This window comes from Choristoneura fumiferana, chromosome 4 (assembly GCF_025370935.1).
Source record: "Choristoneura fumiferana chromosome 4, NRCan_CFum_1, whole genome shotgun sequence".
Taxonomy (NCBI): domain Eukaryota; kingdom Metazoa; phylum Arthropoda; class Insecta; order Lepidoptera; family Tortricidae; genus Choristoneura; species Choristoneura fumiferana.
The window spans coordinates 21114470-21140790 of NC_133475.1; the positions used below are offsets into that span (position 1 = coordinate 21114470).

The window sequence follows — 26321 nt, forward strand, 5'->3', positions numbered from 1 at the left end:
TACTCGTATACAGATATAAGTCTTATGTATAGTAATAAAACTGTGTAGTATATCTTTGTAGCGGTCCGAGGGTCACCAACGGTGCTGGCTGAAAATCAGCACTGGGGTGTTTATTATTAACGCTTCAGCATTATGCTGAGCCAGTGTCCGATTCACAACCGCAATGACACATTCTTTCCTACGTGTTGACTATTAGTACTTAATACTATTGTTGTGTCTTGTGTTGTGAATAAATGTATTTTCTTTCTTACTTTCTTTCTTATATAGTGAGAAATGTCTATAATTAATCTTTTTTCTCCTCAAATATTACTTAACCAGTATGTCGAAGCTTTGGCAGGTGCTGCGTTACACAGTACCAAGAGAAAGGGAAACCGTCCAGTTATTCTCTCGAAATCGTATCTACTTCAACATTTACTCGAAATAAGGACTTCATTTTCAAACGTACAAGGTTGGATTTACAACTCCGCAACTGTTTAAGAAACGATGTTGAGAAAGTTAACAGCCGAAATGCCAGTTACCGTTTTGTAACAAAGTTCTGGTTACGTAACAATTTTGTTCTAATACCTATACGTACTTTCTAGAACGCGCTGGGGTCAAATTTAATAGTTGTAATACGAGTACAGGGTAAATTAATGCAACTTAGGCAGATGCGACATTACATAGTGGTACATTAATGCTTTTATGCGTTATATTGCACAAACGACGACGAGCATTTCAACAACGTATTTAGAACCGTGATTCGCTTTCTTCTACTTTCGGCCATAGTATGGGCTATGAATGAAATTATATATAGCACAGTAGCACCTTAAATACGAGATAATTAACCGTGCACAACAAAAGCTATCAAGTTTTAGGGAAATATTCCGCGAAAGGAAAGGGCATTAGTCTTTTCAAGTTAACATTAAAGTTCCCTTATCGCATCTTGATAATATGTACAATGTTGTTATAAAAACCATATTTGAATCCGTTGCTTATTTTAAATGATCTAAGCGTATTTACCTACGGACAGCGGGAAGTGGCTTCTGGTACTACTTTGACTACGTAAGGAAGTAAATTAAAGAAGAAGATAAAGATATCACAAAATAATTTTCGACTTCGGGCTTCTAATAGACTCTCGTTCATAATTCCTTATTTACCGCCCTTTAGACACAATGTACTATTTTCTCTTCTTTTTCTACGAAAGGACATAGGTCCTCTGGAGAGGGTCATAATTTTTTGAACTTTATTAGATGGCAAAATAAAGCTAAATATCAGAATAGAACTTACTATTTATTTAGATAATTCAGCCAACGGTGGGATGAACTTAACACCATTGATAATATTATATTTTTTTTCCAACAGTGTTTGCTAAATGAAATGTAAGAGCGATCGACTTTGTGGCGTTGGTAACACACTCGGTGCTTATAGCCAAGTGATTCGAACTCAACACCAGGCAATATATTGCGCTTATAAGCGCTAGATGTGCTACTAATAGCACCACAGGATTCCCGACCACATCCACCCGTCCCATCCCAAGCCATCGAAAGACCTTTTCCCATTTTTTACACGTGGAAACAAAAATCGAGACCAAGTGACCTTTGGCGTCATCTGCACTTTTCATCAGGTGAAATATCGGTCAATCGCCTGATTCGCGTCAGTTTTACGTAAAAAAATACAAACAATCAGCTCTTTTTTATAAAAATCTGTAAAATTAAGTGTCGCTTACCTGATTAACAGCATCCATAGCCATTTTCTCGATGTCCAAACTGTAGAAGTTGAGTTGCGGCACGTAGCGCCGTCGCGGCCGGATGTCGTCGTAATACGCGACTACGTCGTTCACCGAAACAACGGGACAGTCGTCCGCGGTACTGCAACCACTGCTCACCCCATCAACACCGCTATCAGAGTCCCCTTCCCCCCCAAAACCCTCTTTAGAGTCCCGCCTGTCCCCATAACTCTTCTCCGAACCCTCCTGATATCCCGACTCGTTCATGTCATCAGGAGTGACTATCTCTGGGATCTTTATCGAATCAAACTCGTAGCCGTCTTCTTCGGCCATGTCTGGTATTTCGACGATTTCTGGAATGTCGGTCAAGTCGTTGTCGGTCATCGTGGTACTATTATTTCACCGTCACTGTCCACTACATACTCGTACTTAGGAACACTGTCTGCACTGCTGTCGGCCTGCGGACAAAAAACGCGATTAAGTTTGCTACAACTTAACTATTTATAATAATCAGCTGGGGCCGTAGGCTGCGGGACAGGGGTTGCGACCCCCGCTCCGGGTCGTACCTGGTTCAGCAGGTGGCGCTGGCCATACAGCGGGGAAATGCGGCTGGCATTATGGGCACCTTTGAGCCGGGTACGACGCGGAATGGTGGTTTTTAGGTTGTAAGTAGTTTAGGTCTTAGTTTGTAGGTTATATTATAAGTTTAGGTTAATTTTTCTATCATTTGTTCTATGTGTGTGTTAATTTTATAATACTATATTTATATATGTATTTAGTTCTTCACGGTCACGATTTACTGGTTATTGCCATGTAATTAAATTGTGTCACGTTATTCCACTAAAACTTGCCGAGTTTGTGTTAGTTGTGCATTACTTGGCATCAAATCTGGATTGATTGTTCTCTGAAGTATTTTTTTAGCACCACCAATGACCAAGGTTTCAAGCTTATTCAAAAAGGTCTTATTTAAATCACATTATTGGCGCCTTCTGATCATGGTCCTATTATCTCAAAAATCAAGCGCCGCAAAGTTATGGTATGCAGTTTGTTAAAGCAGAATTTTATTTTTGGGGCTCTTGTTTTTTTTAACTTGCAACCTTGATCGCTATTTATAAATATTCTTTGAATATTTCAAGCGTCTACCTGTTGCCGTTATTAATATCAAGCAAAAAAAAACGGCAAAACAATCACGTTTGTTGTATGGGAGCCCCCCTTAAATATTCATTTTATTCTGTTTTTAGTATTTCTTGTTGTAGCGGCCACAGTAATACATAATCTGTGAAAAATTAAAGTGTCTAGCTATTTACGACTCAAGAGATAGAGCCCTGTGACAAGAGGACGGACAGACAGACATACAGACAGCGGAGTCTCAGTGATAGGGTTCCGTTGGCACCTTTTGGGTACGGAACCCTAAAAAGCCGATCTAGTCAATGCAAGAGTGACGAGGGAAACGGCTGTTTTTGCGTCTCGTAAAAAACTTCCGTTCGTTTTTGCTTTTAAAGCGGAATCGTCGATTTTAGCCTGAAGATGTCCACTGCTGAACAAAGGCCTCCTTCTTAGAACGCTACAATGAACGACATCTCGCTACTTGCATCCACCGGTTGCCTGCGACTAAGCGAACACACAAAAACTCAGTCTATTCGTGACCATAGCCGCTACAATATGGTCAAAATGTCAAGGTAATTTACCAGAGGCCGTATTGTCTAACGCGCTGACATTTGCAATCGCATTCAACATAAACATCTATTTCTATCCTCGTCTTACACCGTATGACAGAAAGAAGAGATAAAAATAAACTATTGTGATTCCAAGTGTGTTTACACTAAGGGGTCACTTATTGAATCAGGCGTTACTTTGTGGAGGTATATATTAATGAACAAGTAAATGAATTTTTTAGTGGGTGAGCAAGGTTCCAACGGGAGACCAGCTTTGGGAGTTGGGACAAATTTTTTCTTTGCTTTGTAAAATGTCACGAATAAATGTTTTTCTTTCTTTCCTTAGAGGGGAAAGGGGGGGGTTGCTATGGGTGGATGACCACTAAGACCTCAGGTCAAATATATCAAGGGAATACACAGCTGCCATTGGTTTCAAGGACCTGTTTTAAGTAAACGATAAAAAGGGTAAAGCGCAACCCTAAAAATTTTGATTAAAAAAGTTGGTATCGCAATACAAGTGCCATATACCAGCAGTAATGGACGCCGAGCGGCCATGTTTCCTCGTTTTAGCTTCATTCTCAGGCTTTAAAAATACGTATACATGCAATTTATACATATTACTTTCGTATTAAAACACATCCAAAAACATAATAATAAACACCCTTTGTTTCGTCGGTATACAGGAAGATGTAAAGGTTCGAAGTTTCACTCGAAAAGAAAATGTTTACGTTTGTATTTGTGTTTTGTTTACCTTATTTTTAAAAGTTGCTGATTAAGTATAAATAATTTGGTGCGAGGTCCTAGTGCTGGCCACTGTCTCAGTAGTTGCCATATTTTATTTTATTAAATAAGCCGTGGTGGCCTAGTGGTTTGACCTATCGCCTCTCAAGCAGAGGGTCGTGGGTTCGACCCCGGCTCGCACCTCTGAGTTTTCGAAATTCATGTGCGGAATTACATTTGAAATTTACCACGAGCTTTGCGGTGAGGAAAACATCGTGAGGAAACCTGCACAAACCTGCGAAGCGATTCAATGGTGCGTGCGAAGTTCTCAATCCGCACTGGGCCCGCGTGGGAACTATGGCCCAAGCCCTCTTGTTCTGAGAGGAGGCCTGTGCCCAGCAGTGGGACGTATATAGGCTGGGATGATTTTATTAAATAAAAATAAAAACAGTTATTTTACACTTTAACATCTGGCAGCCGAAAGAGTCCACTGCTGAACATAGGCCTCCCCGAAGGCTCTCCACTAAGACCGGTTTAGTGCTTTCCGCATCCACCGCGATTCCGCGATCTTAACCAGGTCCTCGCTTCATCGTGTTTGAGGCATACCGGCAGCTCGTCTCTCGGTCCGCGAACGCCATTCGAGAAGCTTCTGACCCTATCGGCCATCGGTCCTGCGGGCATTGCGTTCCGCCCACTGCCACTTCAGTTTCGCAATTCTTCGGGCTACGTCGGTAACCTTAGCTCTACTGCGGATATCATCATTTCTAATTCTATCCCGCAGAGAAACCCCGAGCATAACCCTTCCTATAATAGCCCTCTGAGGCCTATCGTTAGCGCCCACGTCTCAGATCCATTACCGTATTAACATCTAGTTCGTAAGAAAATTAAAATTAATCTAATAATGTATGTTAGTATTATGTATTAAAATATGTAGTATAAATTGTAAATAAGAGTACCTAAGCAAGGCTTATGTCATTAGGAATGGCAAGGGCGTAACCACGTTTTAATATCGGGGCAAGTTAATTGGTGAAGGAGGATGAACAACGAAAACTTTAGTCAATACAATATTGACATTCCCCCCTTCAATCGCTTCGGAATCTGCCGCTGATGTCGTCGAAATGTCAGGGTTACTTGATGACTCATTATGACCGAGCCTAATTCTCCTTTTATCTTTACAAAACAAAATGATAAAACACGATACGTCACACACACAGCGTTCTGCAGTATGTTTTTCACTATCGAAAATATTTTCACCAGCTATGTTTAAATTCGCACTGTTACAGAAAGTGTAAACGTTATTTAAAAAATATTAAGAATATTCGGAGGCAGCCCTGGCGCAACAAGCGGCGCCCGACGCTAGGGTTACCACCGTTGATGCAACAGTGAGAAAAAGCGGAACTAAAAAAACCGATCATGTGCAATTCGTACTCAAATAGAACTAGAGCGAGAGGCTCTATGAAATAAATAACACCTAACCAACCGCACAACTGTACAATATTTTCAAATTTTAAAGAGAGAGAGAGAGAGAAAGAGAGAATACAAGCTATGAAAACATAATTGCATCAGACAGCCATAATTCATACTAGGTATATTAAATGAATGTAATAGATACTATTCTGACGCGTCACGCCACAGCTCGTCAGACAAACATATTACTGGCTTTTTCTTCGAACGGACTGTTGGTGTCTCCTCAGTGGCTTTTACAGCTTTACCGGAGAGAGACCGAGATGCCAGACGGGACGCTCAGCAAGTGATAATTTAGCTACAAGGGGTACTTTAGCTACATATATTACAGGCTTCAAGCAAAATTGTGAGTAGAAAGAGATACAGTGCACAAGATTACGAGCGCTCGCACGTTAAATAATGAGCCCTTAGTTTAGAGGGTCTATTGCGTAACTGACACACACCCGCGATCACATTCAAATGAAAGTAAACAATACCATCACTACTATACTAGACCAAATACTTAAAGAAGAAAGACTAAAAACACAAGTGCAGTGATGTACACGCATCAGCTCTAAGAGCTGCTAGTGTATTATTTCAATAATAATAATAGACCTTCTGGTCGTGTCTTACGAACCAGATAGTACGAGAAAGTCCGCATACTTGTAGCTTAGCGGGGTTATTTCGGTAACGTCATTATAATTCGCAAACTTGACGAACGTTTGTGCTTTTTCACGAGCCGAGCCACAAATACGTGTACCTAGTACGCTGAAATATCGATTCCCCTAACGTGAGGCTACCCTACTTCCGACGGTCAGCGGGTCAGGGTGATGCGATGCAACAAGTGGCCCCATGTTTGCGCGCTTAACCTGTTACTCACTTTGGAGGAGGCTGAATGTAATGGAATGAGGTTTTTGTGGCAAAGGGGTAATGGGAAACTGAGTAAGATGAGTTTAATCTTGTTGTAGACACGCTGCGAAATGTCAAAAGATAATGTATGTAGGTATAGCGTTTTATTGTACATAAAACAGATTATAATTTGAAACAGATGTACAAAGGCGAACTTATCCAATAAAGGGAATTAATGCGGTTAACCTTCGGACGATTGACAGGACAACATAAAACAAGAGTAGACGACACATAAGAGCCTAAAGCTAAAATTTACCTAAATACTTAAAGTAAGTTACCTACACATAGGTACGATAATGCATTGATATATTAACAATGCTGTGTTACAAAGTTTTAGGTATGTATTTTTTAATTAATGCAATAATAATAATTTTATCATTTCAATTCAGGTTTTGTACCGCGTATCTTGTTTTCAGAGAAGCTCGATATCATGACGCATGCAAAACTGTGCCGAAATATCGAGCTTCTCTAAAATCAAGGTACGCGGAACAGAACCCGAATTTAAATCATAAAATTAGTAATGACCATGATTGTCTAAAACATTGTCTAATTTAATAATGTAAATAAAATAAAGCATCCTAGTGTCCAACCACCCACCACCCACGTTCATTAAGATCTTTGATCTTTTCGGTCTTTTCGGAAGCCTTCATTTTTCAAGGGATTTGTTAAGCCACTTGCCACTGTATGAGGCCAATGCTATTCTAGTTTATTAATGACACTTTTTACTACGAGTTTGTATAACACGGCTGAATTACGAACACTGGACGTGTCTCAACATTCCCTGTTGGCGATGGTAAGATCACGACAGTTCGAGCAATTTTTTAGCTTTGTAAACCATGTCTCAAGAGAGGTTAAGTAACTGACAGCAAACTGCAATTTGCAGGGGAAAGCGTAAAAAAAGATAAGTAATAACTGCTATAATAGAATATGATGGAACTACAGAAGACCTCTTCATATCATGCATGAAAGCTTTTATAGCTATCTAAGTGATTCTGATGTTACAGCCACCTAATTATCATCATTTTGTCGTTAACGACATTAAAGACGAATAGAACTTTTACTTTTTTAGAAGACTGTTGGGCAGAGGCCACTCGATATCACGCTATGGTGGCAGTACAATCAATGACTTTTTATACATCACCACAATATTTAGCAATACATAAAACAAAGATGCACAGAGAAGTAAGGAATATAATATATTTCAGTAAGCGGTCCAATTTACCGCAATTTAGACCCAGAAGATAAATCCATTAGAAAGGTAAAGTAAATAAACCTGATATTTGGGGTCAATGCATCGCTCCAGTACCTTTATGCATTGGATGGTTAACCTCCTGTTAGAAGTTAGTGTGTGTCAGTCGATAATAATAAAACACACCTTAGAACTCAAGAAGAGTGCATCGAACCGGATTTAATAAGAAAATAACCTGCCATTTCTCGAGAAGAGCAGAAGCGACGTTAGATAAAAACTAAAAACCTGTTGATATTTCCGTACACATAATGAAACAGTGCAGTAAAACCTAGTCTAAAATGCATAAACCGAAGATACTTAAATATGTAGTTATATTTCAATATAATTGTAACCATAAAAGGTGCTTCAGTATCTACTAGTGCTCTTAGCGACCAATCATCACCATCATATCACCAGTAGGTTCGTTGAACATGACCTCCATAGACTTCCAGTTGGAAGCGGCCTGCATCCACTGGGAGCCCGCGGCTTTAACTAGGTCATCCGTCCATCTTTTTCCCCATCGTTTTCGCCCCCAACGGTCAGCTGTACTCCGTGCTATATGGCCTGCCCATTGCAAATTCAACGAGCTAATTCACTTGGCTATGTCAGTGATCCTCGTTCTTCTACGATCTGCGTATCTCCTCATTTCTGATTCGATCCCGTTCAGAAACCCCGAGCATAGCTCGAAAGTATGGAGCTATGTTTAAATTTAATTTTAACCATGATGTGATCTTGTTATCCCTCACTAGGGCTCGTAGAAGAATTTTTCATTTGGCACGATCTTGCGTGGCTTCTTCCGGCTCTTCCCAGACGAAACCAATTGAGCCAGTTTGCTTCTCAACTGTTCGTCTCCCGTGGTCCGAGGACGTCCTGGCCGTCTTCTGCCAGTAAATTCCCAATGGAGACCCTGCTTGGTCAGGTGATTATTCCAATCCATCGCCATTTCCTTTTCAGAACTTCTCGGCTTACTGGCTTCTGGTCAGTCACTTTCAGTCTTGCGTTTGAGATAGTTCGAGGCCAATAAATTCCAAGGATGCGCCTCAGGCATTTGATAACAAACACCTGCAAACGATCGGTGATGTCCTTCCTTACGAACCATGTCTTGCATCCGTACAGTGGGACTGACTTGACGTTGGAGTTAAACACTGATCTTGTTGCGTCGGGTTATTATTAATTTTAACCATAGAAGGCCTTTACACGCCTCAGTAGTCAGTATCTACTAGTGCCTAAGCGCCAGCTTCTTGAGAATTCTAGGAGCATTATTAGACTCCCTGGCATTCCGCCAAAGAGTTCGTTGTCATTTAAACAATCGTCTTATTCCAGACCAAGCCCGTGTCCACAGATCGATGCACACATAATACACCATAATGCTTGGTAATAAGTGTGTGGGATAACAAATACGACGCACATATAAGTTGGCAAGCTGCCAGCCCGGTGCATTGCAGGTGACACAGCCCGAGATCAAAGTGTGACGAATGAGCGGTATGAAGTGTTTGAAACTATTTCTATGTTCGGAAAACAGAAACAATCAAGTTATTCGTAGGTATAACCTGATTTATTGAACCATCCAGATATAATGAAATAAACACTGGATAACACGTCTTTAATTGAGTTTAGCGTGACATGTTTCGGGCTAATTCGTAGCCCTTTCTCCCTGAACACACGCCACAACGACACATATCGAGCTAAAGAATTAAGACCTGAGTTATTCGGTTTCTTTCACTATAAGTGAGTCTCACTGTGGTTTCATGTTCAAAATCATCCAGATTGGTCTTTTGCAAGATATTTGTAGCATCAAATTGTTCTGTATGCTTCACTTATGAATGAATTAATTTTACACGAAACCATAAGTTATCAAAATAGTTGTGAACTGACAACCCTATCATTTGGCGCGTTAACCAAACCGCCAGATGTTCAAGGTCGGCTGTCGCGTCACTTGTTGCACCCATTCATTCACTCATTCACCAACCCATTCATTCACCCCTATGTAAAGCTTGCTCTGTCATTTTGGGTTAATATTGAGTTGCTTCTGTTGTGCTAAGCCATTCTGTTTTTGTGCGGGTAGAGTAAATTTTTATACTTAGATGTCTACTAGAGTGGCACTACTAATGTAGAACGATTAAAAATATTGCTAAGAATTAACGTGCGTAAAAATAGCCTATAAAATTAGATGGTGTTTTCTTTTTATAGTTAGGTATATTTATGTAGTTTTTATTTATTTTGTTTCCTATCATATTGTTGTATCTGGTGTTGTGTTTTTAAGTATTTGTCTATTCATTTATATAGAATTAAACAATATATTATACCTATAAAATTTATCATTTTTGCGGTTTAACTTTTTTTTCATTTTTAAACGTATGCAAATAAAATGGCGAATGCGTTAAAAACGTGACACCAATAGACGACGCAAACGAAATTTCCAATTAAACTTACACTAAACTTATAAAAGTACTAAGTATACCGAGCGCCATAAAATTTGGCCCCCCAATGTATGCAGAAATAGGCAATTTTGTATGTAGAGTGGACCAAATTTTGTATCGGTTTGTTTAGGTAAGCCGGTAAGTTTTGGACCGTCGAGATCCTCCCATACAACTCACAAAATAGTAAGCATTCATTGCACACGACCATCTCTCCACACCAGCGGACACTCAGAACTCGTGTCATAACGTACATAAACGAGTGCCATAGTCTTTAAATAGCTGAGCAACGTCAGTAAGTGCTCTGGGAGAATCCTATTTAGCCGCCCTTAGCTCGGTTAGTGCAGTAATAAGTCCAGTTGCACTCGGCTAGTGACGTCGCGGCGGCGCACGGGCGATCACAGCGCAATGACGCACAGGGGCTATACTACACTACAGCCGCGTATCCACTAGAGGCAGCCTCGGGCCGAGCGGCTGCCTCGCTCCGAGGCCGCGCAAGTGGAGACGCTGCCAAAGGCACGGCTCAGACTGAGGCTCCTTTGAGCACGGCCAAAAAACCGACAAAATATGGCTCGGCTCGCGGTGCTCGGCCTGAGGCTGCTCTAATGGATACGCGGCTTACGAAGTGGAAAATTCGAACTTCGTATCTTATCTTGCCGTCCCGCTGAAGCTTATATTATTTAATACGAGAATGAGAGGGATGGTACAATACGAAGTTCGTTTTCGCCCCCGGCTCTAGTGCTGAGTTGCCGACGCAACGCAAAGGCTACAGTTAGGTCGTCACAAGTCATTATCTCTCTGACATCTTGTAATAAGTAATTAGCTTTATCATACTTTATCTATTTATATTTATTTGTTCCTGTTTATCCCACTGCCTATACCTATTTATTTTAAACGTGTATTATATGTACAGTCAAGGGCAAAGATATGGGCACGGCCAAAGTTACAAAAGTATGTACACTTACACGACTTTATGCACTTAACATTAAGTCTGTGTATACATATTTTTGCAACTTTGGCTGTGTCGATACGTGAAGATGGATTTTTGTTGCTTTTTAATTTTCTCATCTACTGTTGATGCACCACCTGCTGTAAACTAGTCCTTCCTTCTTTCTATAAAAAAGGTTGCCTGGAAGAGATCGCTCTTGACATTATGCCTTTTAATTTTCTCTCTGTATACATGTTTTCAGTATCGCTAACTATTTCTGGTGCACAATAAAGAGTCATTGTTTGTATCGTATCGTATCGCAAGCTACAACAATAAATGAAATCACCCTCTTAAATTCACAGGTTTGCATACACCTGGATAAGGCTGTACGATGATCTAAATGAGCGGTCTCATACGTGATTAATTGACTTTATGCCAATTTAATCAGTGCAACAGTTTAACTGGATCATTCCAATCAGAGCAATTGGCTGTTGCACGCATGTCAGGCGTCTCTATCAATGGATCAAGCATAGGGCCCATAATCGACTTAGCCGAAAGGGTTAGGTTAGAGTTGATTGTGTTTTAGTATTATAGCCACAGACTATGTAACACGTAGTACCTAATGCTTACCTACATCTACAGTTAGAACTGTGAGCTCACAAAGAAACGAGCAGCAAAGTGATGACTCTTTTTGAGTAGTCAAAATACCATATACGCTTAGTAGTTGATACTCATGGGCAGCGGTGTTCATTTCCCATCAGATGACCCGCTTGCTCGTTTCCTCCCTCTCATAATAAAAAAAAGAATAGCGACCCCACATAGAAGTTGCACCCTAACACACACCACACAAGGTAAGTATTAGGCCAAACCAGATGTTGCGACCACAATGGATGAAACAAATAAAAGGTTAGGTATAAGTGTTTCTTATGTATATAATGTGATTAAAGCGCGAAAGTTAAAAAAAAAATGAATGTGAAAATTAAAATAACATTTATTTCTGAGCTCTGCATTCAACTCGCGCGCTATCTGTATGCTAAAAAAATGAGAACTGTAGCGGTTCCTAGCCCCATCCACTGAGCAAACACAAAAACTCCAACAACCTGTATCGCGCCATCGAATTTTCTCAACTCGGAGGCTACAACTGCTGACGCTCTTCCTTCGGACTTCGGTCCCCAGGCATAACATCTGCTTGAATACAGATCTCACCGTTATAGCCTCTCCCTACAGAACCCGACGCACCCCAGCCCTACAACACCAATGTATCGCGACTGGCACTTACTGAAATACGAGTAATATAAACCGGCCGTGAAGTCGATCGTTGCGAAAGCAGTCCATAGTGAGTCCGCTCACAGTGGGAACCACTGCTGATAGTGTTGCTGTTGCTGTTCCATCTCCACGTGAACGGCTAACAGCCGCGTGCCCATTCGACACGCAGCCGCCATGTTTAATCAGCGCCATTTTGTAAACACGATAACCGCTGTCATGGCATGGACTCCGTATCGATAAGGATATATTGCGCGATTAGATTCTAGTATATCTGAGGCTGTATCGACCGGAAGTTTCACATGGAGCGTGAAAGGTTACATTTATCAGCAATTCCTATGTTATTGATTTTCTCAGAAAAACAAGCCGATATGTATATTAATATTAATAATACATCCGTAAACATCTGCATAATTAACGAAAGCTAAAAGACCTTTACGATGAGCCGGGAGTTTTCCTAAATGAATCCCCTAGGGGATCGGAGAGCAAAAGTACACGAATCAATTACAATTTAAAAGGAGAGCTTCCCTTAACAGTTTTGCAAAGGGGATCAGTTATTAGTGCTTTGTATATTTTTAAGCGAAGGAAAATGAAGAAAGGTAAATAAGTAATAAATAAATATCACGAGACAATTCACACCAATTGACCTAGTCCCAAAGTAAGCTTAGCAAAGCTTGTGTTATGGGTACTAAGCAACGGATAAATATAATTATATACATACGAGAACAAACATTCGTATTTTTCATACAAAAACAATAAATAAAAAATAAAAACAAAAAAGGGTGACAATAAAGGTTGACAAAGACAATAAATATGGAATGCAGTGTCATATAAACATGGGTGCTTAATACCTACTAAAAGCAGAAAGACTCGGGCCAGATAAAAAGTAAACACGAAATTCTGCGAAAGACAACGTATGGCCGGTTAAACTACGCCGCGTGCATACAATCACACGCACACGAATGCAAACTTCGCGAAGCAAACTAGCTGAGCTACAAACGTAGGCGTAGTTTACACCGGTCTCGTTTTGCGCTAGGCAACACTCCGTCCTTAGATTTTATTTGGTCACAACAGACAAATACTTACTGGTTGATTCGAAAGACAATGAGCAGGACCAGCCCTACACCCCCAGTTAGTGACAATAGATCGTTCACAATCATATTTAAGTAATTAAAGCCCAGAAAAAATATGAGACCCAGCAATCTACTACATCTTTGTTTTCAATCAAAAAGCAATTTGCATGAAATTTTGATTATTTATTAAATAAGTATCATTAGAAAATAGCAGCTGAAAAGGACATTCTATGCTTTCAATAATATACTCGTATGTATTATGCATTAAAACCTCGCACACACTGAAAAACAAACACAAACATAGGCGCGTGCGCAAGCTATCCACAATACAGCATGATACAGCTGTCACAGTGACGCGGCAGAAAGAGACAAATAATGACAGCTCGTCACGCATAATGACTGATGACCAGTGATCTCGCCTCGCAAGGCCTCTATTGCTTGCAAAAAAATACGCAGGTTATGTTTACCTGATAGGTACTTGTTTGCGCAGATAAAACTGTAATAATGATGGCTATCGCGTAAGAATTCACTGCTAGAGGCGCTAGTATAGCGAGTGGTCTCCGAAATGTCAAATGTCACTGTTTTTGAGTGGGTTACGCGAGTTTATTTATAATTAGAACAATTTTGTGAATATTTTGCAATACCTGAAATTAATTACGGGGCAATGAATGTCTGTGTTTTAAGACAGTTTTGTCTTTCGGAAACCTATGTCCTCCCTTTTTTCCGAACAAAACGGGACTACGCAACACTGTGGCATGCTCGATATTTTTATGGCACGGTTTTAAGGTATTTAATATGATTTAAATGTAAATTTTGTTTTCACTCCCGTAATAACAAACTAACCACTATACTTCAGTGTCATTCTTTGTTTACAGTGGCGCCAACTGGTGAGCGCGAAAACGGTAACCCTCATTATTTCTGTGGCGTAGCGTGTAGCTGCCCGGGGCGGAAGACAATTTTGGCGTCCTCTTATTTAGGTATTAAAAAAACTACTATAGTTTACAAGATGTTATTATTGTAGGTAAGGTGACCCAGGGCTATTGTAGCTGGGGGGATATTGTATCTGAGCCGTCTGATGGCGACCTTAGGACGCTATATTATTCTCGGCCATTTTACGTTGTGTTCGCCAGAAGACTGTCTTCACACAACACACATAAACATGGCGAACATGGCGTCGTAAGGACGCCATCAGACGGCTCAGATACAGTATCCCCAGCTACAATGGCCCCGGATCACCTTATCATTCATTTATAGAAAGGGGCTTCCCCGATTACGTCGCAGTTTAGTAAGACCCTGCATGAATATGCCTGAAACGAGAAGCTGTTGATAATTTGTACCACATGTCAACTCTGTACACTTCCCAAAGGTAAAGTCAAAATATCTATTCAATTTAGGCTATAACAATGAATATCATAAAATCTAACACCGGTTCGAAAAACTCCTGTTTATGCAAAAATATTAACGCTTTATTTCTGAGGATGAAATCTGGTTGAGTTCGAACGCGTCAGCGTAGTGCGGTGGTGGTGTGATTGGGTTGTGTGATTTGTGTGTGTTCTTACAGTGTGGAGGTGGTGGAGCTGCATAGTGATGTAACATGAAAAAAATGACTTTGTTTTTTTCACAATGTTGAAAAAAAAACATGAAAAAAAACTTAGTAGCCTTGTTTTTTTTTTCAGAAATAAAATCAATAGGAAATTAATTCTTTTATTGAGGTATGTTTACTAATTTCTTACATTTTACTAAAATAACAAATCGAACTAAGTACTCATGAATCAATTAAAGAGGTCTGGACCTCGCATAGTAACGCCTTTTCAATAAATTACTGAATTGTTTATGTTCATTAGATGTTCAACCCACTAATATTATAAATGCGAAAGTTAGTAAGTCTGTTTGTTTGTTTATTTGTTACTCCATCACGTCTAAACCGCTGAACCGATTTAGATGAAATTCGGTATACAGATAGTTTGCGTCCCGGGGACGCCCATAGGATAATTTTTATCCCGGAAAATTGCATAGTTCCCGCGGGATAGTGAAAACCAAACCCTACGCGGACAAAGTCGCGGGTAACGGCTATTCAGTAAATATTTCTATGTACTACTAAAATATTCTCACTCAAACACATCAACGGGTAAACGAAATGACCTGATACACAGTTAGAACAGGGTATCACTGGTATCAAAAGTTACCAAAACTAAAGATAAAACTAACCCTAAACATGGAACCGACGTCCAAAAGTTACTACGCAACTAACCGTCAGCAAAATAAATAGGCGTACGGTCCGCAAACTCGGCTAAAACTTGAATAACAATTAAATTATTTCGCTGACTCCTAATTTGCTTGATCGGCCTTGTGCCTTCGCAAATAAATACAATCAATCACTTTCCACGCAGAATAAAAATCGGAGCCGAATCAATTACTTACCTCACTAGGGGTAAACGAACGTAATCAGCGCATGCGTGGCTTACTGCCTCACTCAGAAATGTAAATTACGGTAAAAAATAATCAACTTTTATTCTGTTAGTACAAGGAGCCCACTACGAAACTCTAAAATCGAAGTTCGTATCGTACCGTCCCTCTCACTCCCGTATTAAATAACATTAGCGCCAGCGGGGACGATGCGAAGTTCGAATTTTGCACTTCGTAATATAGGGCTTCGTGGTATGTAGTGAACAATTTTCCTTTTTTAGGGTTCCGTAGCCAAAATGGCAAAAACGGAACCCTTATAGTTTCTCCATATCTGTCTGTCCGTCCACGGCTTTACTCAGAGATAGACATGGGTAATCTCAACTCCGCGAAGTGATCTGACTCACTAGATCCAGCTCCGGTGTCGGTACCGAATCCGCTTATTGAATCCGACTCCTTTATTGACTCCGGTTCTTTCGAGCGATTATTAATTTATCTATGGCCGATCCGCCCCGGCTCGGTTCGGTCGGTCGGTGTCGGTACGGTACTGCGGTGCCCCACCCGCTGACTGAACTGAAGTACAGATTCGTGAGAGAGAGAAAGATTCGTTCGTTAGTCCAAGTCCGAGTACCGAACCGACCAACCAAACATAGATAATAAGATCCAAGTCCAAGATCCGATCCGCAGGGCTACTACGAACCGAACCGAACCGAACCGACCAACCAAACATAGATAATAAGATCAAAGTCCAAGATCCGATCCGCAGGGCTACTACGAAACTCCAAAATCGAAGTTCGTGTCGTGCGGTCCCTCTGACACTTAAGCTATTTAATACGAGAGCGAGAGGGACGGTACGATACGAACTTCGAGTTTCGTAGTAGCCCTGCCGATCCGATCCGAGCCGAGCGAGAGCGAAAGCAGGCGGACGGAGCGAGTCAGTGTGAGTGAGCGTGACGGCGATCACGAGCGAGGCTAGCCGCTCGATCCAGTCGGAGTTAATAACTCCGGAGTCAATAAGATTTGAAAGGAGTCATTAAGGGATCGGATCCGCTTGAGGATCTGACTCTTTTGAATCTTCAGATCCGGATTTACCCACCTCTACTCAGAGACTATCAATGCTAGCACGAAATACGTATATATGATATATACGAGTATTCGTGCAAAATTACAGCTTATATGTAAACTATGCCGACAAAATGGCACAATAAAAAATCAAAAAATAAAATTTTTTTAGAGAACTTCCCATAGACGTAAAGAAGGGGTGATTTTTTTTCTTATCGAACCTTGTAGTGTGGGTTATATTTGAATAAAATTCATTAGGGGGTTGCTAGAACGATTTTTCGATTCAGTGATTTGTTTGCAAAATATTCATTTTTAAAGTGCAAATTTTCATTAAAATCGAGCCCCCCCCCCTTCTAAAATCTAAACCGGTGTGAAAAAATTTGAAAAAATTCAGGATGGTAGTAAGTATATCAAATTTACAAGGAAAAGTATTACGGTTAAGTTTTCTTGAGAATTATTAGTAAGTAGTTTAAGAGTAAGTTGCAGCCTAAGGTATAAAATATACCTGAAATTGGAATATTACGTACAAAATACGAAATCCTTAGAAAAATATTACTTAATTATTTCGTAATGGCTACGGAACCCTATTTCGGGCGTGTCCGTGAAGAGGGCTTGGGCCATAGTTCCCACGCGGACCCAGTGCGGATTGGGAACTTCACACGCACCATTGAATAGTGCAGGTTTCCTCACGATGTTTTCCTTCACAGCAAACCTCGTGGTAAATTTCAAATGTAATTCCGCACATGAATTACGAAAAACTTAGTAGTGCGAGCCGGGGTTTGAAGCAAAGCAAAGCAAGCAAAAAAGCAAAATAAAAACTAATTTATGGAAAACCAATTATTCAATAAATCTGTAGGCAGCAAATAGTTGATTGTACAACAAGAGCATAAAACGCGCCATTATAACCAAGCCGTTTATATAGCCACCCGAGCCGGTACGGCGAGGGTGGATAGACACTCCGAGGGGAAAATGGGTTTTATGCTCAAGTTTTACACTCTGCTTTTCACTTAGATTGCGAGGAAATGAAATAGCAACAGTGGAAACAATAATTCACTTTCTATGTAAGTATCTTTTATTTTTTATGCATTATTATAATTATTCTATTTTTTTTTAATTTTACTGATTTATTTTGATTGATTTGATAGATTTTTAGTGTAATATAAAATAATAATTATTTAAAAATATGTGGAAACTTTTTTGTTTGTGGCTGTTGACACCCGATTACCCCGGTTTTGGTCTTAAAATTAGCATATAGGTATATAATATCTATTTAAATTCCTGGCTCAATAATACAGACATAAAGTATGGTGCAAGTCAAACGTGTAAAGCTTAAAACTGCAAACGAAATGACCCATACTTAAATCATCAACTTATTAACCTTTGGCGTAGTGTAATAACAATATTTTATTAAGTTAACTTGGCTAATGATTGGCATTTAAATACTAGAGTCCAGTTGAATTCCATACATACACAATGAATGTCAGTCTTTAAATGATTTTATGACGTTTTAAGTACCTACGCCCTTGACGACAAACATTAAACTGACATTTAATTTCAAATTCCGCAATTTCACAAAACTCTCGGTATTACAGTTATCTATCACAGTGTTCCGCAAACTTTTTGTGTTCAAGGTAAGTACACCTAGGAAAGCTAAACTTTTTGTAGGAGGTATGGATAAGTATATTTGTACTTATATCATTCCGTGAGTCACAACGGTTCTGACAGAATATCAGCGCTGCAGGCGGCTAACGCCTCAGCATAATGCTGAGTCAGCGGCCGTTTCACTTTTCACACACAAAATCGTGTACATATTTTCATTTTTGTATTTTTTGGTTTTATTTGTGTTTGCTGTTTAGTTTTTTTTTTAATTTTGTTGTATTTGTGTCTTTGTGAACGTGGATAGATGACTTTCTTTCTTTCTTTTTTTATACCATAAATGAAAAATCAATTTTTAAGTAATGTTAATCAACATTTTTGCATATGTCCACAAAGCGGTACTTTGCGTAACACTGATCTAGCAGATACTCGTACAGTTAATACATTGCGAGGCCGTAAAGCCAACGAGTTTATAGTGGTCATTTGAGCGCCGCAATGTAATAAATAAATAAATAAATAAAATAATTTATTTCAGATCACAAGAATCCATATCATGTCATAAGATTATAAAATGTTATTATTACTGTTAAGATTAATTAATGCAACTTGCACGATTTTTATTGCAAGTCTAAACTCGGCTACAGATAGGTAGATACTTACCCCCTTATTCATAAACGACAATCAAACCTACTTTAGTTAAAATGCCGCTAAAATTCGTTTATCCTTATCTGTCACTTCGACATTGTATTTGATAGAAAGGGACAAAGCATTTGTTAGTTAACATAGGCTTGTTAAGTTTTATGAATAAGGGGGTTAATGTATGACTCTATTTTCAAACGCGCGGGCGCTCGCGGTCACGTTCACCACTCTTTCTATCCTCACTCTATACCACCACACCGTGTGACAAAAAAAAATATGGAAACGATTCGGATTCCGATGATTCCGAGTATATTTATGCCTCCTCTACATATCGACGGATGCGTCGGCAGATGGATCCGCAACCAATCTTCGGATAAATTGCGATCCGTCCACACATCTGTTGTCATCGTTGCGTTCGTCACCCTTTGATCCGTGTCGAAAAACCCGACACCAAACGGATGACTGGCAGATGCATCGGCCGACGTTAAATACCTACCACAAGCAAAAACCACCCTCTACACCTCGGCGACGCATCCGCAGATACAATCTGCCGACGCATCCGTCGATATGTAGAGGAGGCAGACCTACAAGATCGCACAAGTAGCATTATACAATGCTGCGCTCGATTGACCACTTCAAAGTCGTTCTCTTTACAATGTAATGCAACTTGCACGATATTTCTTGCAGAACCTATACTACGAAGTGCAAAATAAAAACTTCGTATGTTGCCGTCCCGCTGATGCTAATATTATTTAATACGAGAGTGAGAGGGATGGTACGATTCGAACTTCGATTTTAGAATTTGGTAGTAAGCCCCTTGGTCTAAACTTAGGCCTCTGGACTGGACGTTTGATGACTATGAGATAAATGGAACGCATTGACCGCGCTCCAATAGAACAAAACCAGTTAGCCCACCCAAACATATCCAACCTCACCTACATACCACGATTTAAAAGTAAAAACGTTTTAAAACCGAATAGCTATAAATCAAACGTAGACAACATGGAGGAAACAAGCAATAGAGTCCTACTAGTATTAAGCCGAGTTTAGACTTGCAAGAAAAATCGTGCAAGTTGAATTACATTGCGAGGCCCTAAAACCAACGAGTTTGTAGTGGTCAGCCGAGCGCCGCAGTGTAATGCAACTTGCACGATTTTTCTTGCATGTCTAAACTCGGCTTTATAAATCGTTCATCAGAACATCGACACAATGAGGGCTATCGTTTTTTGTCTCACTAGATGGCGCACTGTTGCGTGAGGTTTTTAAAAAACATAAGGGAAAGAGATAAAGACAAAACTATACGCATATACGCGAGGGACAGGGGCGGCGACCCGCCGATCCGGTTCTTATCTGGTGCAACATATATCTTTAGCGATTTAGCGGAGCAGTGCAGCAAGTATTTATGGTACTTTTGGGTCTGGATTGCATCGGTCCGGGTCCGGGGATAGCTTTGAGGTTTAGGTTAGGCTAAACTAACCTCTAAAGACTAACCAGACTAACTAGACTCTAAAGTCCTACCGTTAGACTAATGACGAAGCATGTTGCGGTATTTCAAATAAAGAGTTTTGTTAATATCAGACAAAACTATTGCACAACAGTAGTGCAAGTACCGTACAGTTGACCAGTTTGTCAAAATGTATTGATTGATTTAAGAATTCGCCTTTGAACTTCTTTCTGTGTACCATTTTTATTTTTTATATGCAATAAAGTGTTTACAATTTACATACACACGAATCACTGTGTTACACAATTGGATAGTGCGTCTTACTCTGTTGGTTAATACCTCTACAACCAACATAGACAAGGAAAGCAACTCCCATATAAGGCAGCGGAGTGGCAAGCCGGACAAAATGTAGCAACCGCACAAATTCATATCTGAACCCTAAGTTATATCACGCAGAGAATAATTTAGATTGACAAGCTAAATTCGAGCATACTATGGCGGCGTGGACGCCGAACACCGGTCAGCCTTGGGACACTCACTTTTGTACATAACCATTTATTTATTGTGAATGTAGATTTATGGAACAAAATCGCGCCAAGTGCTACTCTGGTGTTAGAAATTCGAACGTATCGTGCCCCGCTCGCGCTAATAGTTTAATAGGAGAGCTGGAGGGGTGGTACGATACGTTCTAATTTCGAACTTGAGAGTTCCAGCATACCAGCATTATTTTTACTAAAAAATCTTATAATGAGGCTCCCGAAAATATTACAACTCTGGCCATACAATAGCGAATATGCAATGCAAGCATTTTTTTTACGACAGTCGGGTTTTTTTTTTTAAATTAGTGCACCTGCTCAAGGAATATGACTCTTTATTACCAAGAGTAAGCCGTGGTGGCCTAGTGGTTTGACCTATCGCCTCTCAAACAGAGGGTCGTGGGTTCAAACCCCGGCTCGCACCTCTGAGTTTTTCGAAATTCATGTGCGGAATTACATTTGAAATTTACCGCGAGCTTTGCGGTGAAGGAAAACATCATGAGGAAACCTGCACAAACCTGCGAAGCAATTCAATGGTACGTGTGAAGTTCCCAATCCGCACTGGCCCGCGTTGGAACTATGGCCCAAGCCCTCTTGTTCTGAGAGGAGGCCTGTGCCCAGCAGTGGGACGTATATAGGCTGGGGATGATGATTACCAAGAGTGGCTCCAGCAATGCTGTGCTATTTCTGTCAGTCACTAAGAAATTCACGTTATTATTTTATATATAGGTATAATCATTCATTACTCAGAATAAAATTAAATTAAGTCGAGTATTTAATTAAAAACTTGTCAAATACGAAAGTTGCCGGCGCCTCAAATGCAGAAATAACGACAATGCAAAAGTTTTGGGTTTTTTTTTCTAATGTCAAACTGTCCTTGAGGAAAATTGCTTTTCTTTTCAACTTTTACAAGTATTCTAAAAACAATCGCACGACCTGGCGAATTTAATATAAAAACGATTCAGGTGAAAACGATTGCAACAGTTAGGTATACTTGTCAATAATTAAAGACAGATAGTTAGTGCATGACAATAATCAATAACTTTATGCTTTGCTCCTGTTAATGCATGTTTTGAACGTGGTCGACATGTCTCTAATTCTCCATATTATTGAACCATATTCAAAGTGTGCCTCGTCAAAAACGGATATTTTTTAATTAATTAATGAAGGCGATAGGTCAAACCACTAGGCCACCACGGCTTCTAACGGCTTTTTTTTTTGAGGGTCGTGGGTTCAAACCCCGGCTCGCACCTCTGAGTTTTTCGAAATTCATGTGCGGAGTTACATTTGAAATTTACCACGAGCTTTGCGGTGAAGGAAACATCGTGAGGAAACCTGCACAAACCTGCGAAGCAATTCAATGGTGTGTGTGAAGTTCCCAATCCACACTGGGCCCGCGTGGGAACTATGGCCCAAGCCCTCTTGTTCTGAGAGGAGGCCTGTGCCCAGCAGTGGGACGTATATAGGCTGGATGATGATGATGAATTAATGAAGGAGATGAACAAGGGTCTTCCGTCAAACTAATCCGACCATTTGTTGAAATATTTCGGATTATTTTTAAAACAACTCATATATCTTCAATTTAATTAAATATATATTAAAATAATAATAAATATCCGAATACAAAATAAGAAGGAACAGTTTGTTTGAAAACAAGTCAGTTATCTTAAACGCTGGCCAGATAGAAAAGATGGTTTATAATAAAAACAAACAAATGACCATCGCCAAAGTTGACATTGATTTCTTGTAATTTTCCCTTTTAACCAAAATCCAAAATAAAGGCACGATGTTAGCCGAGTCCGGCCGAACTTAGCCGAGCGTGTTGCGTCAACGTAGTGAAAGTGGTGATCGCTAGTAGACTTGTTGTGGCCCTTTGTGCCACTTGCACGCTTCGCTAGACGCGATGTGGAAAAAAAAGGTCAAAAAAGGCCAGTTACATAAGCCCTTTTCATAAAAAAAAAAATGTTTGATTGACTGTTCACTCTGGCCAGGTTGGTAGAGTTATAATCATAGTGTTTCATCTTAGAGTGTAGAACGAAAGAAGGTGAATTGAATGATTGTGAAAGTCTGGTTGAGATTACGACATAACATCAAGTTGTGTTATATCTCAACATACTTCGGAAATTTAAATTAAATAACTCTTGTTAAAAAAATACAAGAATTTTTGGTTGGCCGTAACTAAGTAATTTTTGTAGCTTATACTTGAATTGTGCATTGTCATCCAATCATCCGAACTACATTTATGCCCTGTTTCAAATCAATCCAACTACTTAAATACTAGAAGTTTCTGGAATATGATTGCATGGTTTGACCATTAACCTCTTCACCGCCAGTCATCCAGTTGTGACAGCCAATGCCTCACATCTAGGGTTGCCAGATGGCCGGGACATCCGGGATTGTCCCGGAATTACATGTCTTGTCCCGCGTCCAGGAATTACACTTTAATGTCCCGGATTTCGACTACGAGTGCAGTATTGCCTTTCAGATTAAAAATTTAAGCTGCGGTTAACATTGCCGGATTTGCCGGCCTGTATTTAGAATGAACATGTCTGAGAACTGTTTTTGAGGTCCTTCCAAAAGACTTGCCAAATGACGAAATCTGGGCACACTTTTTTAAAACGACCAATTGTAACGATGTTGTCAATGAGGGCTATCGTTTTTTTGTCTCACTAGATGGCGCACTGTTGCGTGAGGTTTTTAAGTGTGGCTTTCAGAGCCTGTTATTACGGGCGTTAAAACAAAGTTTAGATTAAAATCATATTTAAAACACTTTAAACCCGTATCATAAAAATATCCAGCAACCACAGTGTTGCTTAGTCCCGTTTTGTTCGGAAAAAAAGGGAGGACAAAAGTTTCCGAAAGACAAAACTGTCTCAAAACAGTCTCAAAACACAGACATTCATTGCCCCGTAATGCATAATTGCCATAATAATTTCAGGTTATGCAATATATTCACAAAAAAAATCTTATTGTAAATAAACCCGCGTAGCTCACCCAAAAACTGAGATTTGACATTTCGGAGACCTCACGCTACACTAGCGCCTCTAGCGGCGAATTCATTCGCGATAGCCCTCATTTGAAGAAAATAGTTGGTTTTGTGCTCGTATTAATATTTAACTACCGACCCAATTTGTAACCCTCTAATTTTTCCGGAAATGAAATTCATGTATCTGGCAACCCTACACAAATCACACGCCACAGTCCTCACCTCACATGACCAATATTCAACTCGACATTAACCCCCTGTTTCACTATCCATTGATTAAATTTATATGACAGATAAATTTGATGCCGTCTCTGTTGGTTTTGTTCGAATAGACGGAGACGGCATCACAGTTATCCGTCAAATAAAATTAATCAATGGGTGGTGAAAGAGCCCCTAATCCTTCTTCAATGGAATTTGTCGCTGGTTTTTTAGACTCAATCAATCAGATGTTAGATATCTGATAGCATGGTGTACGGTTGTATTGCTCTGAAGATGAGCTCTGTTTGAGTTCGAAACGCGTCAGTGTAGTGTGCTGGTGGTATAGATGGGTTTGTGTGATTTGTGTGTGTTCTTACAGTGTGAAGGTGGAGGAACTGCATAAACACGCATTTATCTTGCATAAACGCAGCTATCATAAGATCGCCGCGGGTGGGCAGGGCAAAGTTATTGTTTTAGTTCATTTATAGGTGTCATGTCACACGAAACTTTAACCATGTTTAATTTTATAAGTGACGTTCCTACTAATTATGCGTATATTTTAGGAGTCTAGCCGATTATAAGCACAATATATGTACCAGGCAAGCATAAGTGAGTGGTGGCATTTCTTAGCGTTGACCACCTGCCGTACAATCAGTATGCGGAACAACCTGCAAGACCGTGCGATAATACCGTGGGACACTGCCGCAAGTTTGCATAGGAAAAATGCTTTCGCTGACTCTCGATTCCTGGTCGCCTGGTACTAACAATGGTGTTGTTGCATTGTTTATTGACCTCCCCTGTTGAACGGTGTAGTGTATGCTTACGTAACTTTATTATAGAACTAGTGTATCTACGAGTAGCTTCGATTTTTAGGGTGGAATGGAAATGGAAGCTAGATACACAAGTTCTATTCTAGTTCTATAGACAGGGAAGCTACCCTGTCTGTCACAGGGCTATGTCTCAAGAACCGTAACACATTATATATTATATAATAAACAAAATTATTTATATAATAAAAAAAAACATAATCATATAATAAAAGTCCCGTGTGGTGTCGGGTTAGAATTACACCTCTCCATTTCTTCCGTGGATGTCGTAAGAGGCGACTGAGGATATAGGTTAAGGTATACCGTAGGCGACAGGCTAGCAATCTGTCAATATTGTACCGTTTATGTCAAACTTAAAACCTAAAATTGCTAAAAGTGGCTCCGAAGCGGTCACGTTTCGTGTGCTCTGCCTACCCCATTTTGAAATACAGGCGTGATATTTGTGTTTGTGTGTGTGTGAGTAATAAAAATCAAAATTAAGGGGGGCGGGGGGTTACCAGTCCTATGGGTCACTGACTTACATTTGTGTACCAAACAGCTCAGTCGGCCCAGTAGTTTTGCTACAATTCCCATAATCATCTAGGGAAATAATTTAGAGTACGTGGACGAATATGTGTATTTGGGTAAATTAATGACCTTTAAAAAAAAAAAAATACAAAGAGACAGATAAACAGACAGATCCACGAGTGATCTCATAAGGGTTCCGTTCTTTTTCCTTTTGAGGTACGGAATCCTAAAAAACTATTCCCAAGCAAGTTAGCTATTTAACTATTTCAATTGTAGGTAAATGATGATTAAGAATAAATCTAAAGCTATTTTATGTTCAAAAAGCGTCGGTAAATGGTCGACTGACACTTTATAAATATTTAATATAAATTATCGACATAAAGCATTGTCGTTTTTACAACGGTACTATAATTACGTCGTGTTGATTTATATGTGACAAAGAATTATTCAAATGATGATAAATTGAGTGGATAACATCGCGTTATTTGTAAGTATTACTTACTATTAGCAAAGTATAAGTAGGATAATTCTATTGGATTTTTGCAGGTATCATTGTAACTTCACTAAACCGGATTTAATAATAAACTTGTCGATTGCCAGGATTCCTTATTGTAGATCTATGAATATACATGCTTGGCAGAGCCCTGATCCCAATTAAAATGTACGCTGTGTGGGCCATTGTAGGTTGGTTCTGGGATTAGGTTTTTTATTACAGTAGCGCCAGGAGGCTTTGTCATAAGTTCTCTTAGAATTCAGTTCCACGCTTTCAAGTCCCTCTGAAT

The 26321-nt window shown here is 39.8% G+C and overlaps 1 protein-coding gene across 1 annotated transcript in view; it reads right to left on the minus strand.

The window, feature by feature from the left end:
* Nucleotides 1–26321, minus strand: part of LOC141427628 (terminal nucleotidyltransferase 5C) — a 425121-nt gene that overhangs the window by 354046 nt on the left and 44754 nt on the right. Inside the window, 1 exon segment of the mRNA XM_074087236.1 lies at nt 1706–2163. Coding sequence (XP_073943337.1) covers nt 1706–2089 — 384 coding nt within the window. The 5' untranslated portion in view covers nt 2090–2163.